Raw genomic sequence first — 24,924 nt, 5'->3', positions numbered from 1 at the left:
ATTCTAGAACTTTTCTAGAAATAATTTTCACTCACAATCATGCTGTCAGGATGTCTCAATCATACAGGATCATTTATACAATATGAAACAGTTAAATAAACTACTTGCAACTAATTCATAACCTTCTTTCCTGTCATGATTTTTTAATTTAATTATTATTATTTATTTTTTTTACATTTTCACTTCTTTCACTAAGAGGTTAAAAGTTCATAAATCCATTCTCCTGTTTTACAGATAATAAACAGCAACCATATGACATCCATTAAACACAGTTATTTAATATTTCATTGTTTAATTAAGGAATATTACTATCAAACATTTACATTAATGTTCTTGTCAGACTTTCAAGTGCCTATATTGTGTTATCTAATCGGATATAATTAAAGGAATATTCCAGGTTCAATACAAGTTAGGCTCAATCGAAACCATTTGTGGCATAATGTTAATTATCACAAAAAATTGTATTGACTCATCCGTCCTTTTCTTTAAAAAAAAGCAAAACTAGGTTACAATGAGGCACTTACAATGGAAGTGAATGGGGCCAATTTTTGGGGGTTTAAATGCAGAAATGTGAAGCTTCTAATTTTATAAAAGCACTTACATTAATTCTGTCAAGACTCGTGTATTATTTAAGATGCAAAGTTGTTTAAATCATCATTTTTACAGTCATTTTAGGGTTTGTTGACATTACATCGTCATGGCAACAACGTTGTAAAATTGGCTATAACTTTACAACGAAAAGGTTAGTAAGCGAATATCACACTAAAATCATGTTAATACGAATATTGTTTATGTCTTGTGGCTATACTTTTAAAATGGTGAGTATTTTAGCGTTTCCAGATTGGCCCCATTGACTTCCATTGTAAGTGCCTCACTGTAACCCAGGTTTTTGCTTTTTTTTTAAAGAAAGTGAGGGGCAAGTCAAAATTTATTTTTTGGTAATCAACATTATGCCACAAATGCTGTAGATTGAGCTTAATTGTTATTGAACCTGGAATATTCCTTTAAGGAACAGTTTAGCATTCTTCAATATTATCTGCTTGGAGCTAGATTTCAGTGTTTTTGAAATCTAGATGAGCTTGATGATCACTTGATTCATCTGTTTAGTTTAATTTTACAACAAATTAATTACATTTGCAGTCATTGTACATTTAGTCGCTGTATAATTGAATATGAAAACAAGTTACAAAAATATACGTTTTAAAGACAACTAAATATTCTTTCATACATGTTCACCTAATTGAAATGATAAATGTATGTTATATAAAAATAAGTTATTTAAAGCAATTAAAAATATAAAATAAATATCACATTTAATAAATATTAAATGTGATATATATATATATATATATATATATATATATATATATATATATATATATACAGTTGAAGTCAGAAGTTTACATACACTTAGGTTGTCATTAAAGTCATTAAAACTCATTTTTTAACCATTCCACAACAAACTATAGTTTTGGCAAGTCATTTAGGACATCTGCTTTGTGCATGACACAAGTAATTTTTTCAACAATTATTTACAGACAGACTGTTTCACTTTTAACTGACTATATCACAGTTCCAGTGGGTCAGAAGTTTACATACACTGAGTTAACTGTGCATTTAAGCAGCTTGGAAAATTCCAGAAAATGATGTCAACCCTTTAGACAATTAGCTTCTGATAGGAGGTGTACTGAATTGGATGTATTTTAAGGCCTACCTTCAAACTCAGTGCCTCTTTGCTTGACATCATGGGAAAATCAAAATAAATCAGCCAAGACCTCAGAAAAAAAAATTGTGGACCTCCACAAGTCTGGTTCATTCTTGGGAGAATTTTCCAAACGCCCGAAGTTACCACGTTCATCTGTACAAACAATAGTACGCAAGTATAAACACCATGGGACCACGCAGCCATCATACCTCTCAGGAAGGAGACGCATTCTGTCTCCTAGAGATGAATGTAGTTTGGTGCGAAAAGTGCAAATCAATCCCAGAACAACAGCAAAGGACCTTGTGAAGATGCTGGAGGAAACAGGTAGACAAGTATCTATATCCACAGTAAAACGAGTCCTATATCGACATAACCTGAAAGCTCAGCAAGGAAGAATCCACTGCTCCAAAACTGCCATAAAAAAGCCAGACTACAGTTTGCAAGTGCCCATGGGGACAAAGATCTTACTTTATGGAGAAATGTCCTCCGGTCTGATGAAACAAAAATTTAACTTTTTGACCATAATGACCATCGTTATGTTTGGAGGAAAAAGGGTGAGGTTTGCAAGCCGAAGAACACCATCTCAACCGTGAAGCATGGGGGTGGCAGCATCATGTTGTGGGGGTGCTTTGCTGCAGGAGGGACTGGTGCACTTCACAAAATAGATGACATCATGAGAAAGGAAAATTATGTGGATATACTGAAGCAACATCTCAAGACATCAGCCATAAAGGAAGCTTGGTCACAAATGGATCTTCAAAATGGACAATGACCCCAAGCATACTTCCAAAGTTGTGACAAAATGGCTTAAGGACAATAAAGTCAAAGTACTGGAGTGGCCATCACAAAGCCCTGACCTCAATCCGATAGAACATTTGTAGGCAGAACTGAAAAAGCTTGTACGAGCAAGGAGGCCTACAAACCTGACTCAGTTACACCAGTTCTGTATGAAGGAATGGGCCAAAATTTTTATTTAGAAGTTTATTTGAAAGGGACAATGGATAGTCGATGACTGCCCCAGAATTAGCTACAGAGCAGAATTTCATCTGTAGTCCCTGGGCAGAAAAAAAATAAATTACAAAAGCATTATTAAAACATTAGTCAGTAGACAGCAGACAAAAACATAATACCCAAAGTAAAAATACAGTACTAATAACAATAATAAATAGCATTACATGATTAAATACATGAGCTACTAAATTAAAAACTGCTCAAAATTATGATTACAAATTACCGGATTACAAATTATTCAGTGTTAGCAAATTTGGCTTGTCTTTAAACATATTTTCAGATATAACTTAAATTGTGCAAGAGTAGGACATTGTCTTATGATAGTTGGTAACGTATTCCAAATATTGACAGCTCTTATAGAGAAAGCTGAACGACCAAAGGCTGAGGCTCTGTATTGCACTTCACAATCTCCTCTTAAAGAGCCTCTAGTTTGTCTTGTGTTTTCCAAGCGCAATGACACAAATTCTTTCAATGGTGTTGGAGCAAGGTTGTTAATAATTTTGTACATTAGGCAACAAATATTAAAATTAACACAATTATCAAAATTACAACAATTATACTTCGTAAATATATGACAATGATGATATGTATTTGTTTTTTTATCAAATACTTGTAATACCCGTTTGTATAAACTGTGTAAAGGTCTAAGGGTAGTTTTCCTGCTTATGATCACGATGTGATACAGTAAGAGAAATGAGAAAAAAATCATCGAATGTAAAAATACTTTAGTTCTGTCTGGAGGAATGGGCCAAAATTCCAGCAACTTATTGTGAGAAGCTTGTGGAAGGCTACCCAAAATGTTTGACCCAAGTTAAACAATTTAAAGGCAATGCTACCAAAAACTAACAAAGTGCATGTAAACTTCTAACCCACTGGGAATGTGATGAAAGAAATAAAAGCTGAAATGAATCATTCTCTCTACTATTATTCTGACATTTCACATTCTTAAAGTAGTGATCCTAACTGACCTAAGACAGGGAATGTTTTCTACAATTAAATGTCAGGAATTGTGAAAAACTGAGTTTAAATGTGTTTGGCTAAGGTGTATGTAAACTTCTGACTACAACTCTCTGTGTGTGTGTGTGTATATATATATATATATATATATATATAATTGTATATTACATAAAAATATATAATATATGAAGATGTTATATATTTGATATAATTTATTTACAAAATATTAAAGTTATATAAAAATAATAAAATAGTATGTAAGAATAAAGAATAAGTATATAGGATAAATAGTTTGCATAAAACAATAGAGTTCACACTGAATTTGCAATGTAAAATCAAATGCATAAACTACACACTTGTGAGTTAATTTATTATTATTATTATTATTATCATATTATTATTATGTTTAAAGTTATTGTACCTCTATTGTCCGAAATGTATGAGGCACATGCTCCCTCTGCTGGCCAACATGAGGAAGTTCAATATGTGTTCAGATGGAAGGACAACTGATCATGTAAACTAGTCCAATAATAATACTAATTATATTAGAGGGTCCTAAATATAAACTTGAGAAAACCAAATGGTTCCATAGGCAAAATAACCATTAAATAATGAACCGAGAGAGGTCTGTCTATTCCAAGTTGTTTTCTGTTCATGTGTGAAGTGTGGGCACAATAAAGTCACATTTATGCAAAATTGACAAAGATAAACTAATTATGGTTTACCGGTCAATTGCTTTCATAACAAACAGAAGGTGGGCATGATGAAGGTGCCCCCTCACATCCTCTGGCTCCGGGGGCGAGTCAGTGTTGCGTAAAGGATGGCAACGAGGAGTGGCACAGGATGAGTTTAAATAGCCGCGCTCGCAAACTTTAACACAACACAACTTCAGTTTTCCAAACTGATTTTTATGCGCGCTGTGAAGATGCGTTGCGCACTTTCCAACCTGCAAATGCTGCACTCCTCTCTTCTTGCATTGTGGCTCACAGCTCTCCAGGGATTCAGACCTGCGGATGCTGCTCCCAATCCTTCTCCTCTCCTGGGCTCCAACTGGGGGAACCCGCGGAGATTCATCCACCTCCAGACCACTTCAGACTTCAACAACTTCTACTTGGAGATCAGCCTGAACGGACACGTGCGTAAAACTACAAACCGAGGCTCCTACAGTGAGTATACAGTTTTTATTAAAAGGGAGGCTGATATTCAGGGGACAATAAATAATAATAATAAAAAATCTTCATATTTTATTTGTTTAATCCTGGTTGCATTATTTCAAACAGGTGTAATTTTATTAAAAGCGGAGAGCAGAGACCGTCTTGCAATATTTGGGGTCAAAAGTAACCGATTTTTGTGTATGGATGCAGGAGGAACTCTTTTCACATCTGTAAGTACCTATTCATCCGCTGTCAAAAATGAATTTGAGTTGAACTTAAAGGGATAGTTCACCCCAAAATAATAATTGTCTCATCACTTACTCACCTTTATCCCATCTCAAATATGACTTGTTTTTCTTCTGTGGAACACAAACGAAAGATATTTTTGAAGGATATATGATGTTTTTGTTCCATACAGTGCAAGTCAATGGGGTCCAAAAAGCTCCAAAAAGGACAAAAAGTCAGCATAACTGTAATCAATACGAACTGAGTGGTTTAAGATATGTCTTCTGAAGCGATAGGATCAGTTCTGGGTGAGAAACAGACCAAAATGTAACTCCTTATTCACTATATTTGTGAATGAGAGAAGCTCATTTGTTTTTTTGGGGGGGTGAACTATTCCTTCATATACATCAAGAGGGGATTATAAATAGTCAATCATTCTGTTGGGACACTCTTTACAAGTTACTGCGCAAATGCATATTGGCTAGTAAGCGTAAAATGAAAGTTCCACAACAGCTTTTTGTTTTTAGTGCTTGTTCACATATTTGAACCTTATTTTTCCTCCCAGACGGTCTGCAATAAAGAAGACTGTCTTTTTCATCACAAACTTTTGGAAAACCATCGTGACGTGTACTACTCCACCAAGCACAGCATGCTGCTAAACCTGGATGGGGCAAAACAGGTGTTTACAGCCGGCCAAAATCTCCCTCAGTCTTCTCTCTTCTTATCAGAGAAGAACACGGTTCCACTAGAGCGCCTACAGCACCGGGAGAGGAGAAACCGGCAGGTGAATCCATCAGACCCGCTGAATGCGCTCCAGAACGGAGAGGCATCAGACTCCAGAGCGGTTCAAGAGGACGATGGGGACTTTGACTTCGAACCATCCGAAGGTCGCAACAACTCCAGAGAAACCCTCATTTCCCCTTCCGATGATGACCCTTGGGATCTCCTTCATGAAATAAGCCCCAGCAGCCCTCGGATCTCAGGAATTGTCGGATAATGTTAATCATTCTCCATGGAGTGACTGTGGACCGTCGCTGGTTTAAGTTAAAGAGAGTGGCACCAGAATATTTTCCATCATAAGTAATAGCTTTTAAGGACTTATATATCTTCAGACTCTAGAATCTGCATCCCACAAAACCTGAACAACTCCTGAACAAATATAATTTTTTTTGTACATCTGAAAAACAATTTGAACAACTCGTATATATATATCAAATACATTTTACTGATGGATCCTGTAAACAAATATTGTTTTAATATAAAACATTTTTTTTTACATATTTATTATTTTTTTTCACCTGCCAGCCTAAATTTGTCACTGGTGCTGGACACCACCTGTGGACAACAATTGTCAACCAAAAAAGTATTTATTTATTGAATTACATATAAATGTTTATTTATGGTATTTATATGGATGCTTTGAGTGTTAGTTGTGCAGAAAAATGTTATATTACCCATTTTGCTTGTTTTAAATGATATATATAAATAAAAAAGGTTTCTTGTTTAAAGAAAATATGTTCTTTTATTTCTCATTCCATTGCCAGTGAACCCTAGTTCCATCTCTTTAGTTCATCACAGTGTTATCTGTGGGTGCTGCCCTGTTGTGGCTGAACTGGACTCTATGATTTGTTTAAAAGGAAACGGTCTCTTTAGCTGCTTTAACATTGACTTTCTCATCCCAGGCGCCTGTCATTAGAGGTGAATAATGAACACTGAGAATCAATCTGCAACATCAATCTGGTTTCCAAATTAAGAATAAACCTTTCCACATTCTGTTTTTGTTTCCCATCTCAAAGGCAACACTCTTTGGTTATTTTTGGAAAAAAGGAAGGGCCTCACACAGAACCAGCCTTTAAGTTATAGTATACCGGGACTTGCTTACAGGAAAGCTCTGAAGTAAAATAGGAGATAGAATATGATTTTGGAGCAACATGTTTTGAATTCATAATCATAATAATACTTTTTTGGTTGATCTCTCAGACATTTTGTTTAAAAAAAAATTGTGCCCAGATTGTACATAGACACTGCCATCAAGCCCAACTAAGATGTATGACACTATATAAGACTTATATATATTATTAGACTCGTTGCTAAACAAAGACATATACAGTATATGTATATATATATATCAAAATAAAAGAAAGAAAGAAACAACATACACTCACTAAAACTTTTTATATTCTTATAACTTTGGCAAAATCTTGACATAATATGTGTTATTATTTGTAATATGCTAACAACAGTTTTGGGTGTAATCCAATTACGAAGTAATTTGTTACTTTAATCTAATTACTTTCTAGTAAAACAAAATAGTGTAAAACTTTACATTTAAAATTCTTGTAATCAGATTACAGTTACTGACTCAATTAATGTAATTACTTTTAAGTACATAGGGTTATAGGGTTATGCTTATTTATAATATATTGTTTATGTAGAATACATGAATTATGGTCCCGTAACGAGTCATTGTGAAGGAGAAATGTGAGGTGCTGTGTGTATGACTTGTGTGTAACAATGAACAAGAAAGAAATATAAACATTATTTTGATTTTTTTAGTTGAAAAGTGTTTTAGAAAGTAATTTATATAGTAATAATGTGATTACTTTTTAATGAAGTAATTAGTAAAGTGATATGATTACGATTTTAGATAAATAATTAATAATTTGTAGTGGATTACTATTTTTAAGTAATTTACCCAACACTGGCTAACAAACAATTAAAGAGCTTGGGCCTATAGTCTTTATATATATATATATATAAAATTGTTTTTTTAATGCTTACATGTTCACTTTTATTTATTTATCTTCTAAAAATTAAATAAAATATTTGATAAATGAAATAAAAGTATTTGCTTACTGAATAAAACTTATTAAAAGTAATATAACTATAATGTAATATACAATTATTAACATAATGTATATAATCATGTAAAATAATTAAACGTATTTAGTTTTATTTAAACAAACAAACAAACAAACAAATAAACTTAATGCGCGTGACATAACCACAGAGTTCTAAATCCGCGAAGACTTCAATTGCTGAATCTTATCCGCAGATTCGACTTTTATCAAAACTTACAAAATCTGATCTTATCGAAAAGACACTCTGTAGAAGTTTCACCAACAATAAAGACAATATAAATAAAGAGGATAGAAATAATAAAAAAAATTATTGACAACTAATATATCGTTAAACCGAAGACGCGCTTTTGACGAATTGTAAATTCGTATATTTAAATTAATTTTCTCGTTTGTTTTCAGGCGGGTTGCTTGAGAGTGCAGCGGTTCACACAAAAACATGGACAGACAAACTCTGATGTCAAACTAGACCGTCTAACTGTCTATGATGCATTTTACAAACCGTTGTAGAGAAATAAATCTGTAGTTATCAGTGTTCAGGGGCATACAGTGAGATTTTATTCACTCTCTTTGACTGATCTGGAGAATGGACCGACCGTCCAGGTTCGTATTATGAACCTTTTCCTATATAAGTTCCTCACTTCAATGCAACATCTAAGCCTTAGATGGAAGTTGTCATATCACGTGGTCTTTGTGCTTGTTGCTGTATGCAGATGATGTTTATAATGTGTATGTTCTTGTTTCTGGCATATTTGTTTCAATATGTTCTGATATTTGTGTTGCACTGTGTTTTTTTAACTGTTTCTGTGTATCTGTCAGCAGAAATAAAAAAGCTGTTAACTACTCACATTACTCATATTTCCAAGATGAGGATGGTGAGAAATATAATTTACTTTCTGGATATGACTCTACACATGCTTAGAGCTTGGTAATGTTTACATAATTTTTTTTTCAGAATTAGTTGTGTACAGTTGTTGTTTTCTTGTTTTTGTTGCAGATGAGGATTTCGCATGTGTGAAACCTCCTCCCAAAAAAGCTCGGGTAGCCATCAAAGACCCTGATTCAGAGAGAAGCCAAAAGACTACAAGTGCATCTCAAAATCATGTTGTTGTTGATCTCACTGGGTCAGGAAACAGCAAGAGGTAACAATTTATTACTATTAATTCTTTGTTTCCATAATTTCTTACAGAAGAGCTTTACTGAAGAGCCATTGCATGTATTATTCTATAAAAACACCACTGAGTACTGAATGTGATTTTATATTTTAGGGTGTCTCTGGATGATAAACTGTATGAAAGAGATTTGGAGGCAGCTCTAACACTGTCATTGCTAGACTCCTCCAGAAAAGAAGAGGGAGAATGTGCCACCAGTACAGGTGTGTATTTACTGACATGGTCGAAATCTTTTGCCTAATAGCGAAAAGGCTGGGCTATACAGTTGAAGTCAGAAGTTTACATACACTTAGGTTGAAGTCATTAAAACAAATTTTTTAACCATTCCACAGATTTAATATTAGCAAAATATAGTTTTGGCAAGTCATTTTGGACACCTACTTTGTGCATGACACGAGTAATTTTTCCAACAGTTGTTTACAGACAGATTATTTCACTTTTAATCGACTATATCACAATTCCAGGGGTTAACTGTACCTTTAAGCAGCTTAGAAAATTCAAGAAAATTATGCCAAGCCTTTAGGCAATTAGTCAATTAGCTTCTGATAGGCTAATTGGAGTCAATTGGAGATGTACCCATGGATGTATTTTAAGACCTACCTTCAAACTCAGTGCCACTTTGCTTGACATCATGGGAAAATAAAAAGAAATCAGCCAAGACCTCAGAAAAAAAAAAAATTGTGGACCTCCACAAGTCTGGTTCATTCTTGGGGAGCAATTTCCACACGCCCGAAGGTACCGTGTTCATCTGTACAAACAATAGTATGCAAGTATAAACACAATGGGACCACGCATCCATCATACCGCTCAGGAAGGAGACAAATTCTGTCTCCTAGAATTGAACTTAGTTTGGTGCAAAAAGTGCAAATCAATCCCAGAACAACAGCAAAGGACCTTGTGAAGATGCTGAAGGAAACAGGTAGACAAGTATCTATATCCACAGTAAAACGAGTCCTGTATCGACATAACCTGAAAGGCTGCACAGCAAGGAAGAAGCCACTGCTCCAAAACGATTAAACGTCAGGAATTGTTAAAAACTGAGTTTAAATGTATTTGGCTAAGATGTATGTAAACTTCTGACTTCAACTGTATGTTGTTATAATTATTTTGTTTATTTGTTTTGTGCCCTGCAGATGATCATGTCAAGTCTGAGCCTCTTCAAAGTTCACCACCTACTCTAACTCACTGCAGTGCTGATGTCAAAAGTATAGGTAATAATGAATACTACTTTTCTTTTTTTATACTATGTGATAATACTAATTATTTAACTGTTTACTTAGAAATATTGTTTAAACAAATGTAGCCTTATCTGACATTTTCACATCAAAATACTTTTGTCAGTTGTTTTAATGAATGTCTCCTCTTTGACCTTATAGATGAAGGTCAGCCACATCTAGATTCCCCTCCTGTTCTGTCAAACTGTAGTGTTGATGGCAATAGTTTAGGTAATGTAGGTTTATTTAATTCTTAATCTGTCAGATATTAACATGAGAAAAGCATCTGTTATCAAAAAAGCCCCGTATTCTGATATTTTGAATGTATATGGTCATATTTTGAATTGTGCCTCTGTGTTTCAGGGTTGAATGTGATCAGCAGTATGCAAGCCTCCCTTCACAGTGTTCCCAAACAGATAAAAGCCTCTACGAAAGCCACAGAGCAGCAGAGAAAACCACTAAAGGGGGAGAAGGACAGTGGAGAAGATGAAGACTACCAGCCGCAAAACACGCCAGGTTCATTTTAGTAACACATAGACCTGGACTGGGACCATCATTGCAATAATGAAACCAGCAACTTTATCTACTACGTATTTCATGTAGTTTGTAGTACTACTGTTTTAGAGTTGTTCCTGTTACAGATTCAGAAAGCGATGCAGACTTCACCGAGAAAGATGAGAGTGAGGATGAGACGTTCACAGTGAAGAAGAAAAAGGAGAAGACTGTGAAACAAAAAACAGAAAAAAAGATCCCACAGGCAGCAAAAGACAAGAAAGAAACGAAGGAGAAAAGGCCAGTAAAAGCTTCTAAAGCAAAAGGCACAGGTAAAGTTTTGTCATGTGGCAATACTAGATGTTTCTAGTCTGAATTTGACATTCTTTTTAGTAATTCATTTTATTTTATTTTTTTACCCAATTTGGAATGCCTAATTCCCAGTGTGCTTTTAAGTCCTCGTGGTCGCGTAGTGATTCGCCTCAATTTGGGTGGCGGAGGACGAATCCCGGTTGCCTCCGCGTCTGAGACCATCAACCTGCGCATCTTATCATGTGGCTTGTTGAGCGCGTTGCCACGGAGACATAGTGCGTGTGGAGGCTTCACGCCATCCACCGTGGCATCTGCGCTCAACTTACCATGCACCCCACCAAGAACGAACCACATTATAGCAACCACGAGGAGGTTACCCCATGTGACTCTACCCTCCCTAGCAATCGGGCCAATTTGGTTGCTTAGGAGACTTGGCTGGAGTCACTCAGCACGCCCTGGGATTCGAACTAGCGAACTCCAGGGGTGGTAGCCAGCATCTTTTACCACAGAGCTACCCAGGCCCCCCGTAATTCATTTGTTTAATTGTTTTAAATGTTCAATTTGTACATGTTAGTTGATGAATTGCAATCTGGTTTTAATCTCTTTGACAGCCTCCAAACCACTGATTAGTCAGAGTCCAGCTGCTCCTGTGTCTGGACTAAAGAAGACCGCCACTACTTCATCTCTATCTAAACCTGCACTCTGCTCCAGTCCTGCAGGGGACAGACTGTCAAAGTGGAATCCACCTGGTGAGATTGATAGCTGAAATCAATGAATGTGCTCATGCAGCTCAGAACAATGATAAAAGAGAACTTTCCCATGATGTGTGACCCTTTTGTAACCTCTCTCTAACTCCATGTCCAGGTCTGGTTGGCAGGAGTCCTGGTGCATCTCAGAATGCAGTTGTGAAGTCTCCTGGACAGGGCCTGCGGTTAGGACTTTCCCGTCTTGCCAGAGTCAAACCCCTGCACTCTAATACTGCTGCTCACTAAACGCACTTGTTTTATAGACACAATGTAATTGTTAACTGCCCAGCAGTCTTATCGAGGGGATGCTTGGTAGTTTCCCCTCCCAAAGAGAATTTCTAGAAAGTCCATATTAAGATTATTTTTAAAGCTCTTTCATTCATAATTCTATTCATTACTACTTCTACTTTTTGTTGTAAGGTTTTTAAATGTGGTGTATTTATGTATTTTAGCCTTTTAAATATGCACTATGATAAACATTAAAGATTGAGGACATGCTCAAATTTGTACATGCTTGACTTGACAAAAAAAAAAAAAAAATGTATTTGGAAAGAGCTTTGTGTTTGCTCCTTATTGTAGTTAAGGTATTTACAGTGATGGTATTTACTGTTATACTTGCAGATTGTCTCCCTCTAGTGACCAGAGCTGTGGGAACAATTAATATTATTTTAATAACTAATTGTTTCAAAACATGATGATTGGCTGTCCTTGCTGTTTTGGTTACTTACAAGGTTTCTTATCTTACTAGAGATCACAGCGCTGTTCTCTGTAAAACTGTTATGGAGCAATGTGTATTGTGAAAAGTGCTTTGCAAATAACACTGATACTGCAAACCAGATCATCAACACTTTTTACAGAAAGCTTATGACAAATCTTTTTACATAGTATGAAATATTATTTAAGGAGGGGTTATTAACAAATAATATATTACCATATATAAACTCTCGAAAAGTTGATCTGTGCCTGAGGCCTAAAGAGTTATTTCCTTGATAATCATTGAAAAATGATGGGTTTTTGAAGGGCCATCAATAAACATTGCTTTGGGCAAATTCAAATGTTGATTCATGGCTGAAATCATAAAAACACACATGGCAAGAGAGATAGACACATTTGATAACTTTGTCACATCAATTAGATTTAGTAAATCTTGTAGATTATTTATATACTTCTATTCTACCCCAAATCCAGGATATCCACAATGGCGATGGACTGCAGTGTTTAAGATTGGCTACTCTTATTTAATGATAAAATTAGGGTGGTAAAATTGGAGCAGATGAGTATTTTATGTGAGTTTTAAAGGGATAGTTCACCCAAAAATGAAAATTCTCTCATCATTTACTCCCATGCCATCCCAGATGTGTATGACTTTATCCTGCAGAACACAAAGATTTTTAGAAGAATATTTCAGCTCTGTAAGTCCACACAATGCAAGTGAATGATGGCTTGAACTTTGAAGCTCCAAAAATCACATAAAGGCAGAATAAAATAATCCATATTACAAAACAGAAGACATAGCTTTAACCACTGGAGCCATTTGAATTACTTTTATTCTGCCTTTATGTGATTTTTGGAGCTTGAAAAGCTGGTCACCATTCACTTGCATTGTGAGGACCTACAGAGCTGAAATATATTTCTAAAAATCTTTGTGTTCTGCTGAAGAAAGAAAGTCATACACACCTGGGAAGGCATGAGGGTGAATAAATGATGAGAGAATTTTCATTTTTGGGTGAACTGTCCCTTTAAGAAGAAGAAAGTCTCTCCCAGTTCTTAGAACCATAACCCATACCAGGATTCAATGTCCTGGTGTTCCCCTCCCATGCAATGTTTAGAAAACTGGGTGGCACGACTTTCAGTTGATTTATAGGTAGTTGGTCTCTTAAAAAGAAATGTAATAGGAGACTTGTTTTCATGTAACTACAGATTCATCACTAGGCATAAAGAAAATACTTTATCCTTTTTGTCAATGAGTATGTTATATCGAAAAAGATAAACCAGTCTTAAACAATTAGCAAACATTTGTGGTGCCATCAATAGCCACAAGGGTAAATACCAATGACAGCCTCACGACGAAGGAAAACATCTTAATCTAACCACAGCAGTGTCCACACCTTCAATGTGCAGATCACAATGAGAGGACGCTGTGTGAAGGGTCTGTTTCCAGTCTTTACTGTCGCTATAGTGCTTCTCTATGTGATTTATGTCAAGAAGGAAATCCAAACCCAAGAGAAGCAGTTTTACCAAGTGCAGCAGAACTTTTCGATTCACAGCGCACTTCTCCTCAACAAGCTGGAGAAACTGGAGGCTCATGTTCACGCGATAGGTGAGTTACTAATGTCTGTTTAGTACATTTTGACTAAAGAAATTAAGTGTTGTTTCGTGTTATATTCCAAAGTCTCATATTCTGCTTTAAAATAATAACTTGCATATGCACAACATTGTGTGACATGAAATGTCAAAAAAAAAAAAAAAAAAAAAATTCCTAATACGTGTATTTTTTACGACCCCATATAAATTGAGACTGCATGCAATGTGTGTATTTTTTTTAATGAATCTGTCAAACTGTAGGACCATTTAAAAATGATTTATTTACTTAATTTATTCATTTGAGTACAAAAAAAAAAACAAAAAAAAAACATGATTTTAGGAAGAAAAAAAAAAAAATAAAATAAAATAAAACCAAGCGAGTACAACCTCCCCATTATTTATACCATGATCAGTGGACATATGTAAATGCTTTACACTGCAAGTAATGTTTGATTTTGCTGGTGTAACTATTCTCATTAGAATTAAAGATTCTAATTGAACACGTGATTGTGCAAACCCTGGAGTTTTATTGAATCTGAACTACTAATAAAAATACTTTACCTATAAAAAAATAAAATAAAAAAAAAATCTAATTTTTTAAACGACAAATGCAAATTCTTGCAGAAGGAAGAAATCTGAAAGTGAAAGGCGAGAAGCTGTTCCCAGACTCGCAGCTCTTCAGGCAATGGAATGTGGAGCTTTCTGAGGAAGACCAGAGAAAAGCTGAAGATCTCTTTCAGAAATACGGCTATAATGCCTTCCTCAGTGACCAAATCCCTCTGGACAGAGAGCTGCCAGAGACTCGAGACTACAGGTGTGTCTCGGTGGTTTATGTAAATGCTCAGATATTCAATACCTCTCTGTCTTGTGCAAAATGCACAAAAATGATTGAGCCATCTGTTTTCTATTTTGCATTTGCCATTCCTGTGTAGATGCATTGGACGTGAATACCCCCCTAATCTTCCCACCATCAGTGTGGTGTTGATTTACCTGGATGAGGCTCTGTCTGTCATTCAAAGAGCCATTTGCAGCATCATCAACAGAACTCCAGCCCACCTGCTCAAAGAGATCATACTGGTGGACGACCACAGCAAAAATGGTTTGTTTGTCTTAAAGTTTTGTCAGCATATCCTGCTTGGTGATTGTTTTATGGAATACTGCTAATCCAAATATTGACTGAAGGAATTAAATCTTAAAATGAAGCCTGTTCACCAGAGAGTGAACCTGACAGTCAGTAAACAGTTTGATGTATGTCTTAACATGTGCTGCCAAATAGCGGTTTAAGGGGATAGTTCACCCAAAAATGAAAATGCTCTCATCGTTTATTCACCCTCATGCCATCCCAGATATGTATGAATTTCTTTGTTCTGCTGAACACAAAAAAAGATTTTTAAAAGAATATTTCAGCTCTGTAGGTTCACACCATGCAAGTGAATGGTGACCAAAACTTTGAAGCTCCAAAAAGCATATTGAGGCAGCATAAAAGTAATCTATCAGACTCCAGTGGTTTAATATATGTCTTCTGAAGCAATCCAATCGATTTTGGGTAAGAACAGACCACAATACAACCCATTTTTCTCTAGGCATTTTAAGCTTGATTACACTAGAGACTGCAATGACAAGATGTACAGTGAAAAAGGAGTTATATTTTGTATTTTTCTGCGCCATTAATTTTGGATGTGTCTCTTCTACAGAAGATCTGAAGTCACAGCTGGATGTCTATGTCAGCTCCATTAATGAGAAGCACCAAGGCCTGGTGAAGATGGTGACACATTCAGAGCAGAGAGGCCTCACTCAGGCGAGAATCTCAGGGTGGAAGGTTGCCACCGGGGATGTGGTGGCAATTTTGGATGCCCACATTGAGGTCCATGTCAAATGGTGTGAAATACTCAATTGCATTTATCTGGAAAAACTGTATTTGCTCAACAAGATGCGATACTTACATTTTACATCAATATTGCATCATACTGTAGATGTAAACAAACACCTGTATGGAAGATGGATATAGTGCTTAAAATTTGTACACTTGTCGTTTTTAGGGCGGAGCCTCTGCTTGCCCATATCCAGGCTGATCGCACCTTGATCCTGAGTCCTGTGTTTGACAAAGTGAGTTTCCATGATTTGCAAGTGACAAACTATCCCGCCTCTGCCCATGGTTTTGACTGGGCTCTCTGGTGCATGTACGAGGTATTTCCACAGAAGTGGTATGACCGAAATGACCCGTCACAGCCAGGAAAGTGGGTGTGTTGTATATTCTTTTCCCCATTATTCTGTTCCTTGTATTCTACTCTGTTGAGAGTATTCTCTTGGGCTGTTCTCCAGGAGTCCCTCTGTAATGGGCATTCTCGTGGCTGATCGTCTGTTCTTCGGTGAGATTGGAACTCTGGATGGAGGGATGCAGGTGTATGGAGGAGAGAATGTTGAATTAGGCATACGGGTAAAACACATGGCTTTCATTATAATACCTTAAAAATAATATTCCAGATTATTTGTGGTGCTTAGGCACTATTACTATTGCTCATACAGTGCATTAAGAGTCTTTCTAAAACAATGCATGCTATTACTGTTCTAAGTGATCAAACTTAATATTTTCATCGGGCTGATGATAAAGCAGCTGAAAAAAATCCCATAGACAGGGACCCAAACCATCTAGAAACCACAATATCAGATTTGACGACGAGCTCTGTTGACTTGGGCCAGTAGCCAACCACCCTGAACGCCCTGGCAACCATCCACAACACTTAAGTGTCACTTCTGGCCACACATTTTGCATGAGCAATCACTATATATATATATATATATATATATATATATATATATATATATATATACACACACACACACACACACACACACACACACACACACACACACACACGGGTGGCCAGAAGTTTGCTCTTATGGAAAGAAATTGGTACTTTTATTCACCAAAGTGGCATTCAACTGATCACAATGTAGAGTCAGGACATTAATAATGTGAAAAATGACTATTACAATATGAAAACAAATTTCAGAACTTCTTAAACTACTTCAATGAGTTTTCATCAAAAAAAAATCCTCCACGTGCAGCAATGACAGCTTTGCAGATTTTTGGCATTCTATCAGTCAGTTTGTCCAGATACTCAGGTGACATTTCACCCCACGCTTCCTGTAGCACTTGCCATAGATGTGACTGTCTTGTCGGGCACTTCTCACGCACCTTACAGTCTAGCTGATCCCACAAAAGCTCAATGGGGTTAAGATCCATAACACTCGTTACCAATTATCTGTTGTCCAATGTCTGTGTTTCTTTGCCCACTCTAACCTTTTCTTTTTGTTTTTCTGTATCAAAAGTGGCTTTTTCTTTGCAATTCTTCCCATAAGGCCTGCACCCCTGAGTCTTCTCTTTACTGTTGTACATGAAACTGGTGTTGAGCGGGTAGAATTCAATGAAGCTGTCAGCTGAGGACATGTTAGGCGTCTATTTCTCAAACTAGAGACTCTGATGTACTTATCCTCTTGTTTAGTTGTACATCTGGCCTTCCACATCTCTTTCTGTCCTTGTTAGAGCCAGTTGTCCTTTGTCTTTGAAGACTGTAGTGTACACCTTTGTATGAAATCTTCAGTTTTTTGGCAATTTCAAGCATTGTATAGCCTTCATTCCTCAAAACAATGATTGACTGATGAGTTTCTAGAGAAAGCGGTTTCTTTTTTGCCATTTTTGATCTAATATTGACCTTAAGACATGCCAGTCTATTGCATACTGTGGCATCTCAAAAACAAACATAAAGACAATGTTAAGCTTTATTTAACGAACCAAATAGCTTTCAACTGTGTTTGATATAATGGCAAGTGTTTTTCTAGTACCAAATTAGCAATTTAGCATGATTACTCAAGGATAAGGTGTTGGAGTGATGGCTGCTGTCTAGATTTGATAAAAAAAATTACTTTTTTCAAATAGTGATGATGCTGTTTTTTGCATCAGTAATGTCCCGACTATACTTTATGATCAGTTGAATGCCATTTTGGTGAATTAAAGTACCAATTTCCTTCTGAAACAGCAAAATTTGTACATTATTCCAAACTTTTGGCCACCAGTGTGTGTGTGTGTGTGTATATATATATATATATATATATACACACTACTGTTCAAAGGTTTAGGGTCACTTACTCATTCTTTATTTTTTTTAATTTATTTTTTTCTCATATTTTAGAATAATAGTAAACTCATCAAAACTATGGAATAACATAAATGGAACTATGAGAATTATGTTGTGACTAAAAAAAATCCAAAATAAATCAAAACTGTGTTATATTTTCGCATCTTCAAAGTGGCCTCACTTTGCAGACATGTACTCTTGACATTTTCTCAAACAACTTCTTGAGGTATCACCCTGGGATGCTTTTTAAACAGTATTGAAGGAGTTCCCATCTATGTTGGGCACTTATTGGCTGCTTTTCTTAATTATTTGGTACAAGTCATCAATTTAAAAAAAAAAAAAAATTTAAATAACATTTTAGTTTTGTAATGAAATAAATTAATATGTTGGCACAATTATGTTTTTGTCTACAAAACTAATTTCAAACATTTAAGCATACGCCTTAAGATCAAAAGATTTTTAAGATCATGAGAAATATTTCAGTCAAGTGTTTCAAAACTTTTGAATGGTAGTGTGTGTGTATATATATATATATATATATATATATATATATATATATATATATATATATATATATATATATATATATATTATTATTAATATTATTATGATTATTATGATTATTATTATTATTATTTTTTTGTGAAAATAAGGGATGACTTGAAATTGTATGTGGCATTTCCCACAGATGCTGTCCATAAACATATTAATTATGATACAGCCACATTGCACCATGTTGACTTTGTCTTTGGTGTGGTTTGGTTCAGGTGTGGCTTTGTGGAGGAAGCATAGAGATTGTTCCCTGCTCTAAAGTTGCCCATATTGAAAGGGCGCACAAACCCTACATTCTCGACCTGAGCATTACAATGAAGAGAAATGCCCTCAGAGTGGCAGAAGTTTGGATGGATGAATACAAGAGAAATGTCAACATCGCATGGAATCTTCCCATTCAGGTAGATCTAATGAAAGAATGAACTTGGCAAATCCACTCATTGAATCTGAAAGATTCAGCCAACTGTATATCTGTATAACTGTAAAAATCCAGTATATCTGTTCTCATGTTCTCCTGCAGAACCATGGTATAGACATTGGAGATGTATCAGAGAGAATACAACTTAGAGAGAAGCTGAAATGCAAACCATTCAAATGGTATTTGGAAAATGTCTATCCTCAGTTACATCCCGCTGAAGATATAGTTGGTTATGGAGTGGTGAGTAATTTGACATGCTATGAAACAAATGTACATACGAATAAAAAGTAATGGTTTGCAATAATTTCCTTATTATGTCCTGACAAACAGCTGATTAATAATCTGCAAACAAGTTTATGCTTGGATCAGGGGCCAGTTGAAAGGAACACTCCCGTTTTATATCAATGTCATTTCTTATCCTCACAGGTAATAGAATTTTCTTTTCAATCTACTCATAGACATTTTATATTTGTGAAATGTTTACTAAACTTCAGTTTCATTTCTCAGTTATTTTACTATACAGACAAAGGTGAGATATTTGTTGGCCCCCTCGAGTCCAGTACATATAAACGGACCCGTTGTTTAAGTGATCCAGGCTCGAGGAGAGTCCCGGAGCTCTACTTGTGTTCAGATACTAAAAAGCTAAAGCAACACATGTACTGGGACTTCAAACAGGTGATTAAATCATGACATCCTGAAAATACTATTCATGTATTTTCATTGTTGCACTGGCATGATACAACACTATTAAATTAATGATCATTTTTAGGGTCAGGCTATACAGAACAGAAATACCAAACGCTGTCTGGAGATCAGCTCTGACCAAAATGGAAATTATGAGCTTTTTATTCAGGAGTGCAGCGGCCAGCACTGGAAGATACAGCATGTAATTGAGGAGTTCTAAAAGGCAGAAGGCCAATTGTTTATATAAGTGCTACTGATACTATGTTGAAGATAAGAAGAGAGAGCACATTTATCCAATTATTGCCATAGTTATTATTGCAATGTTTGAATTTGTAGTTAAAATGTGGTTCATAAACTGATGAAATCAGCTATATTATCAGAGTGTTAATGTCAAAGATGTACAAAAAATAGCCTATATCTGAACTCTATCCTTCAAACAAAAATTGCAGTATTGTAATTTTTGTAATAGCTGTTGGGTAAACAAAGCAACACATAAAAACCACACTGCGATACATTTAGATGTTATACATGTAATTTAATATTTTGTTATGAAACCACTTTGTTACTTTTCCATTTTTGCTATTTCTTTTTTCATAATAGGCTTTCTTATGTGTAACAGCCCACTATGGGGCATGTTCAACATTTATTAAAGGAATAGTTCACACAAATATGAAAATTCTCTCATCATTTACTCACCCTTATTCCATCCCGGATGTGTATGACTTTTTTTCTTCAGCAGAACACAAAAAAAGATTTTAGAAGAATTTCTTGGCCCTTTTGGTCCATACAATGCAAGTGAATGGGTGCCAATAATTTGAAGCTCCAAAAATCACATAGGGCAGCAGAAGAGATATGATAGCTGTGGGTGAGAAACAGATCAATATTTTAGTAAATTTTCGCTATAAATTCTCCTCCCTGCTTAGTCAATCTCCACTTTAACTTTCTCATTTCTTCCTCTTGTGTTTTTGGTGATTCACATTCTTTACTTAAATATTGATCTGTTAATGAAATAATCAAATTTCAATTTATCCAATAGGATCTCAATTTATTCTTAGTGATTACTTATCTGATTCCTTTAGGATTGGTTCAAAATTGTGAAAAATTCCTTCAAGATTTTTTGCATCATAAATGAACTCTCAAAACACAGATGGCTGCTTCACATGTTAACATTAAATGCCAAATTCATCTTTGCTAATCAAAGTTAAACCGAGAGATGGAAACTTAATTGAAAACTATTGTTGGAAAATTAAACTATTAAAACAACTATGCATAAACAGAATGTTCTTCACTGACAATAGAGTGCAACAGTGCCCGCCCACTTTTCAGCCAGCTGGGTTCCGGAAGTTCCTCATTCATTTCTTCCATAGACTTTTTATAAAATCTTTCATAAAAGTGTTGTAAGCCATGAACCAAACCTCCGAGGTGAATCACAACATCACAAACATTGTTTTGAGGCAAAAAAGTATTTGAAAATCGGACATAACGACAAAGGTACAAGGCTGTGTACTTACCGTCTTTCATGAGGGCACAAACCCATGAAGCATTGCAAATGCTGTCAATGAATAAAAAATGATGGGAATATATAAAACTATTGATTTTAGGTTGTTGATTATAAGTTTATTGCAAAATATTATGATATGTACAAATATGTAAGTAGTTTAAGGGTGAAGGGAGACCGACTTGATCATCATTCACAGTGCATCATGGGAGTGGGCGGTTGCTCCGAGGCACGATTCGCAGGTTTCGTTGGCTGCAGTTCTCTGATTGGTGGATCTTTCGCTGCTATACTATAGGTAATGTAGTTGTTAACATGAATTCCGCTATCAAACACGATTTTTAAACAGTAAATGTGAAATAATGCAGACGGATGGCTTCAACGGAAGCATATACCATTGATGAACAACCTCGTAGCTCACAGTAGGTCTGCCTTTAAATGTTTATAAGTTAACGTTGAAAATCAATTTGTCTATGGCATAAATTAATGGGACTTTGACTTCCGGAACCAGACTGTTGCACTGTATAACACTGTATAACATCTCTGAATGAAATAAAGAAAGACAAATGCTGATGTAAAACAAATTGATAAGAACAATTTGAAAGAATTGTCCCAAAACTTTCCAAAACCATGGGTAACGGAGAATTGTTTCATATGTATTATTAATATAACAAAATAATGTTTATACAGAGGCAGAAGTACTTGCAAATTCTAAGTAATGGTGAAGATGCCAGGGAAACTAGTTGTTGAAATAATTATCACATTTAGTGCACTGGTAATACACTGAGGTCTTGACCAAGACTTTAAGTGTTGAGACCCAGACCAAGACACTGAGTAACGAGACCCATATCCAGACCAATACTGCTTTTATATGATCTCAAGAGGTCTTGTGACCAAGACCACAAGATCAAGACTCCAGCTCTACCAGATGTAGTTTTGTTGGCGTTACTCCCAAAGACAAACTCTGCTTCGATCGGCACCATGTTGTTTTGTCACATGACTCTGTAAATCGAAAGTTTAACTCTTTACTGACAGCACAGAGTCTCTTGAACTGAGATCAGTTGGTTTTAATGAATTTAAATTATGCGTTGTGTATAGCGAAGCCGAAATACAACGTACACGCATGTGTACGCAGGGTTGCAGGAGTAGGCACAAATGCACTGAAATTCAAAGTTTTGTGCCTTAAAGTTCACAAAAGTCTGTTTTCCATTTTGCATAAGTGCTTACATGGCTGCATTCACCTTAATTAATCACCATTTGTCATTCTTGTGTAGATGCATTGGACATGAATACCCACCTAATCTCCCTACCATCAGTGTGGTGTTGACTTACCTGGATGAGGCTGTATCTGTCATTCAAAGAGCCATTTGCAGCATCATTAACAGAACTCCAGCCCACCTGCTCAAAGAGATCATACTGGTAGACGACCACAGCAAAAATGGTTTGTTTCTCTCAAAACCCAGCAGGCCCACCAAACCCTAGTCTCAGCCTCAGACGGCACATCACATAGAATTTTCAATTAATTTTGGATGTGTCTCTTCTACAGAAGATCTGAAGTCACAGCTGGATGTCTATGTCAGCTCCGTTAATGAGAAGCACCAAGGCCTGGTGAAGATGGTGACACATTCTGAGCAGAGAGGCCTCACTCAGGCGAGAATCTCAGGGTGGAAGGTTGCCACTGGGGATGTGGTGGCAATTTTGGATCCCCACATTGAGGTCCATGTCAAATCGTGTGAAATACTCAGTTGCATTTATCTGGAAAAACTGTATTTGCTCAACAAGATGCAATCCTTAAATTTTAAAACAAAATTGCATCATACTGTAGTTGTAAACAAGCACCTGTATGGATATAGACAAAATGAAAGAATATGGCTCTTGAAATGTGTACACTTTCTCAAGTACTCTCTCGTTTTTAGGGCGAAGCCTCTGCTTGCCCGTATCCAAGCTGATCGCACATTGATCCTGAGTCCTGTGTTTGACTAAGTGAATTTCCATGATTTGCAAGTGGTACACTGTACAGGTAAATACAAGTTGATCCAATTATAGAAAGCCAAATTTAGTCAGGAAGATTCTGCCAACCAGTAAAAATTCTAAAAGTAATTGCCAGGTCAAATCCAGTGATGATATCTGGATAATGTTTCTGCAGTCTAAAAGAGTTGATTTTTGTGTCATGAATGGGCCAATTCAGTCTTCTTCTAATGACATATTGATATGTTTTCAGTTGCTGCTTCAAAAACTCGACATTTCCCTCAAGGGTCTTTTTGGAGTGGAAAGAGCAGTGCGCTGGCCCTACCTATTAAACGACATAAGAGTCTGCATAGGGCCCTGTGACCACCAGAGGGCCCTCTACCATGAGATTAATAGACAAATAATTATTTGCACTAAGTGTAAATAGCTCTGGCCACAGAGATATAGTTTGAACTGTCCAATTGTTTTGATTTTATATTAGATTTATGATCAACAAAAACCCTGTGTACCTGTTCTCATGTTCCCCCGCAGAACCATGGGATAGACATCAGCGATTTGGCGATTTATTAGAGAGAAAACAACTGAGAGAGAGAACCTGAAATGCAAACCATTCAAATGGAATCTGGAAAATGTCTAACCTCAGTTACATCCTGTGAATGATACAGTTGCTCATGGAGTGGTAAGTGACTTGCAATTCACCATGCTGTGAAAAGCATTTACAAAGAAATATGGTATAATATCATGCTTTATTAACACATAAACGAAAACATGTAATTAATGATCTGCAAAGAAGTTTATGCTTGGATCAGGGGCCACTTGAAGGAAACACTCCCATTTTACATCCATTCATTTCAATCCCTCCCAGGTAATAGATTTCTGTGTATTGTGATTGATTGTATTTTTATGTTTAACAACCTAATTTCACTTCACACAGGTGTTTTACTATACAGCAAGAGGTGAGATATTTGTTGGCCCCCTTGAGTCCAGTTCATCCAAACCAACTAGTTGTCTAAGTGATCCAGGCTTGGGTAACATCCCGGAGCTGTAGTTGTGTTCAGATGCTAAAAAGCTAAAGCAACACATGGACTGGTACTTCAAACAGGTGAACAAACCATGACACATTGACTATTAGTACATGTCCAAATATTGTCACGATACCTTGGTACTAAACACCCTAAAAAGAAAAAAGTATCTGGTTCAAATACTTTTGAGAGTACACCTTTTTGTTTTTTTTCTCTTTTCAGGGTCAGGCTATACAGAACAGAGACACCAAACTCTATTTGGAGATCAGCGCTAACCAGAAAGGAAATAATAAATTTTTTATTCAGCAGTGCAGCGACCAGCATTGGAGGATACAGCATGTAAATAAGGACTTCTGAAATGCAGGAGGCAATTTTTTATATATATATATATATAAATAAATGTTGTTGACATGGAACTGACAGTAGTCCCAAAGCCTTTAAACAACAGGTTCCTCTGCCTGTCCTTGTGCATATAGTTGATTGTTATATTAATTGT

General features: G+C 35.9%; 3 protein-coding genes and 1 long non-coding RNA gene across 6 annotated transcripts; all 4 read left to right on the top strand.

Moving 5' to 3' along the window:
* The first annotated feature begins 4,598 nt into the window (after nucleotides 1-4,598).
* Nucleotides 4,599-6,282, top strand: LOC127435040 (fibroblast growth factor 23-like). The gene is made up of 3 exons (XM_051688172.1): nucleotides 4,599-4,839; nucleotides 4,954-5,057; nucleotides 5,618-6,282. Exons 1-3 carry the CDS (start codon nucleotides 4,599-4,601, stop codon nucleotides 6,047-6,049), a joined length of 777 nt encoding a protein of 258 aa, XP_051544132.1. The 3' UTR covers nucleotides 6,050-6,282.
* Nucleotides 6,283-8,312: 2,030 nt separating this feature from the next.
* LOC127435039 (RAD51-associated protein 1-like) lies at nucleotides 8,313-12,878 on the top strand. Of its 2 annotated transcripts, none has more exons than XM_051688170.1 (10): nucleotides 8,313-8,513; nucleotides 8,730-8,785; nucleotides 8,908-9,052; nucleotides 9,179-9,285; nucleotides 10,216-10,293; nucleotides 10,459-10,527; nucleotides 10,660-10,812; nucleotides 10,938-11,120; nucleotides 11,712-11,849; nucleotides 11,965-12,878. In XM_051688170.1, the coding sequence occupies exons 1-10, from the start codon at nucleotides 8,497-8,499 to the stop codon at nucleotides 12,090-12,092; spliced, it is 1,074 nt and encodes a 357-aa protein (XP_051544130.1). In that variant the 5' UTR covers nucleotides 8,313-8,496; the 3' UTR covers nucleotides 12,093-12,878. The 2 variants fall into 2 exon arrangements, with proteins under 2 accessions (XP_051544130.1, XP_051544131.1); XM_051688171.1 differs by having other exon boundaries at nucleotides 8,733-8,785; nucleotides 11,965-12,877.
* Nucleotides 12,879-13,973: 1,095 nt separating this feature from the next.
* LOC127435118 (probable polypeptide N-acetylgalactosaminyltransferase 8) lies at nucleotides 13,974-22,777 on the top strand. Of its 2 annotated transcripts, none has more exons than XM_051688326.1 (11): nucleotides 13,974-14,166; nucleotides 14,775-14,964; nucleotides 15,083-15,249; nucleotides 15,845-16,028; nucleotides 16,190-16,387; nucleotides 16,473-16,587; nucleotides 19,057-19,242; nucleotides 19,362-19,499; nucleotides 19,590-19,685; nucleotides 19,767-19,934; nucleotides 22,713-22,777. In XM_051688326.1, the coding sequence occupies exons 1-11, from the start codon at nucleotides 13,974-13,976 to the stop codon at nucleotides 22,725-22,727; spliced, it is 1,650 nt and encodes a 549-aa protein (XP_051544286.1). In that variant the 3' UTR covers nucleotides 22,728-22,777. The 2 variants fall into 2 exon arrangements, with proteins under 2 accessions (XP_051544286.1, XP_051544285.1); XM_051688325.1 differs by lacking the exon at nucleotides 22,713-22,777 and adding an exon at nucleotides 20,029-20,488.
* Nucleotides 22,778-23,921: 1,144 nt separating this feature from the next.
* On the top strand, nucleotides 23,922-24,833 carry LOC127435119 (uncharacterized). Its single transcript, XR_007896132.1, has 3 exons — nucleotides 23,922-24,085; nucleotides 24,341-24,508; nucleotides 24,651-24,833. It is a non-coding gene; the product is annotated as an uncharacterized LOC127435119 (long non-coding RNA).
* Nucleotides 24,834-24,924: the final 91 nt, after the last annotated feature.

The sequence above is a fragment of the Myxocyprinus asiaticus genome, chromosome 45, assembly GCF_019703515.2.
Source record: "Myxocyprinus asiaticus isolate MX2 ecotype Aquarium Trade chromosome 45, UBuf_Myxa_2, whole genome shotgun sequence".
NCBI classification, from domain to species: Eukaryota; Metazoa; Chordata; class Actinopteri; order Cypriniformes; family Catostomidae; genus Myxocyprinus; species Myxocyprinus asiaticus.
The sequence above is the reverse complement of the archived record's forward strand: the minus strand, read 5'-3'. Positions and strand labels throughout refer to the sequence as shown.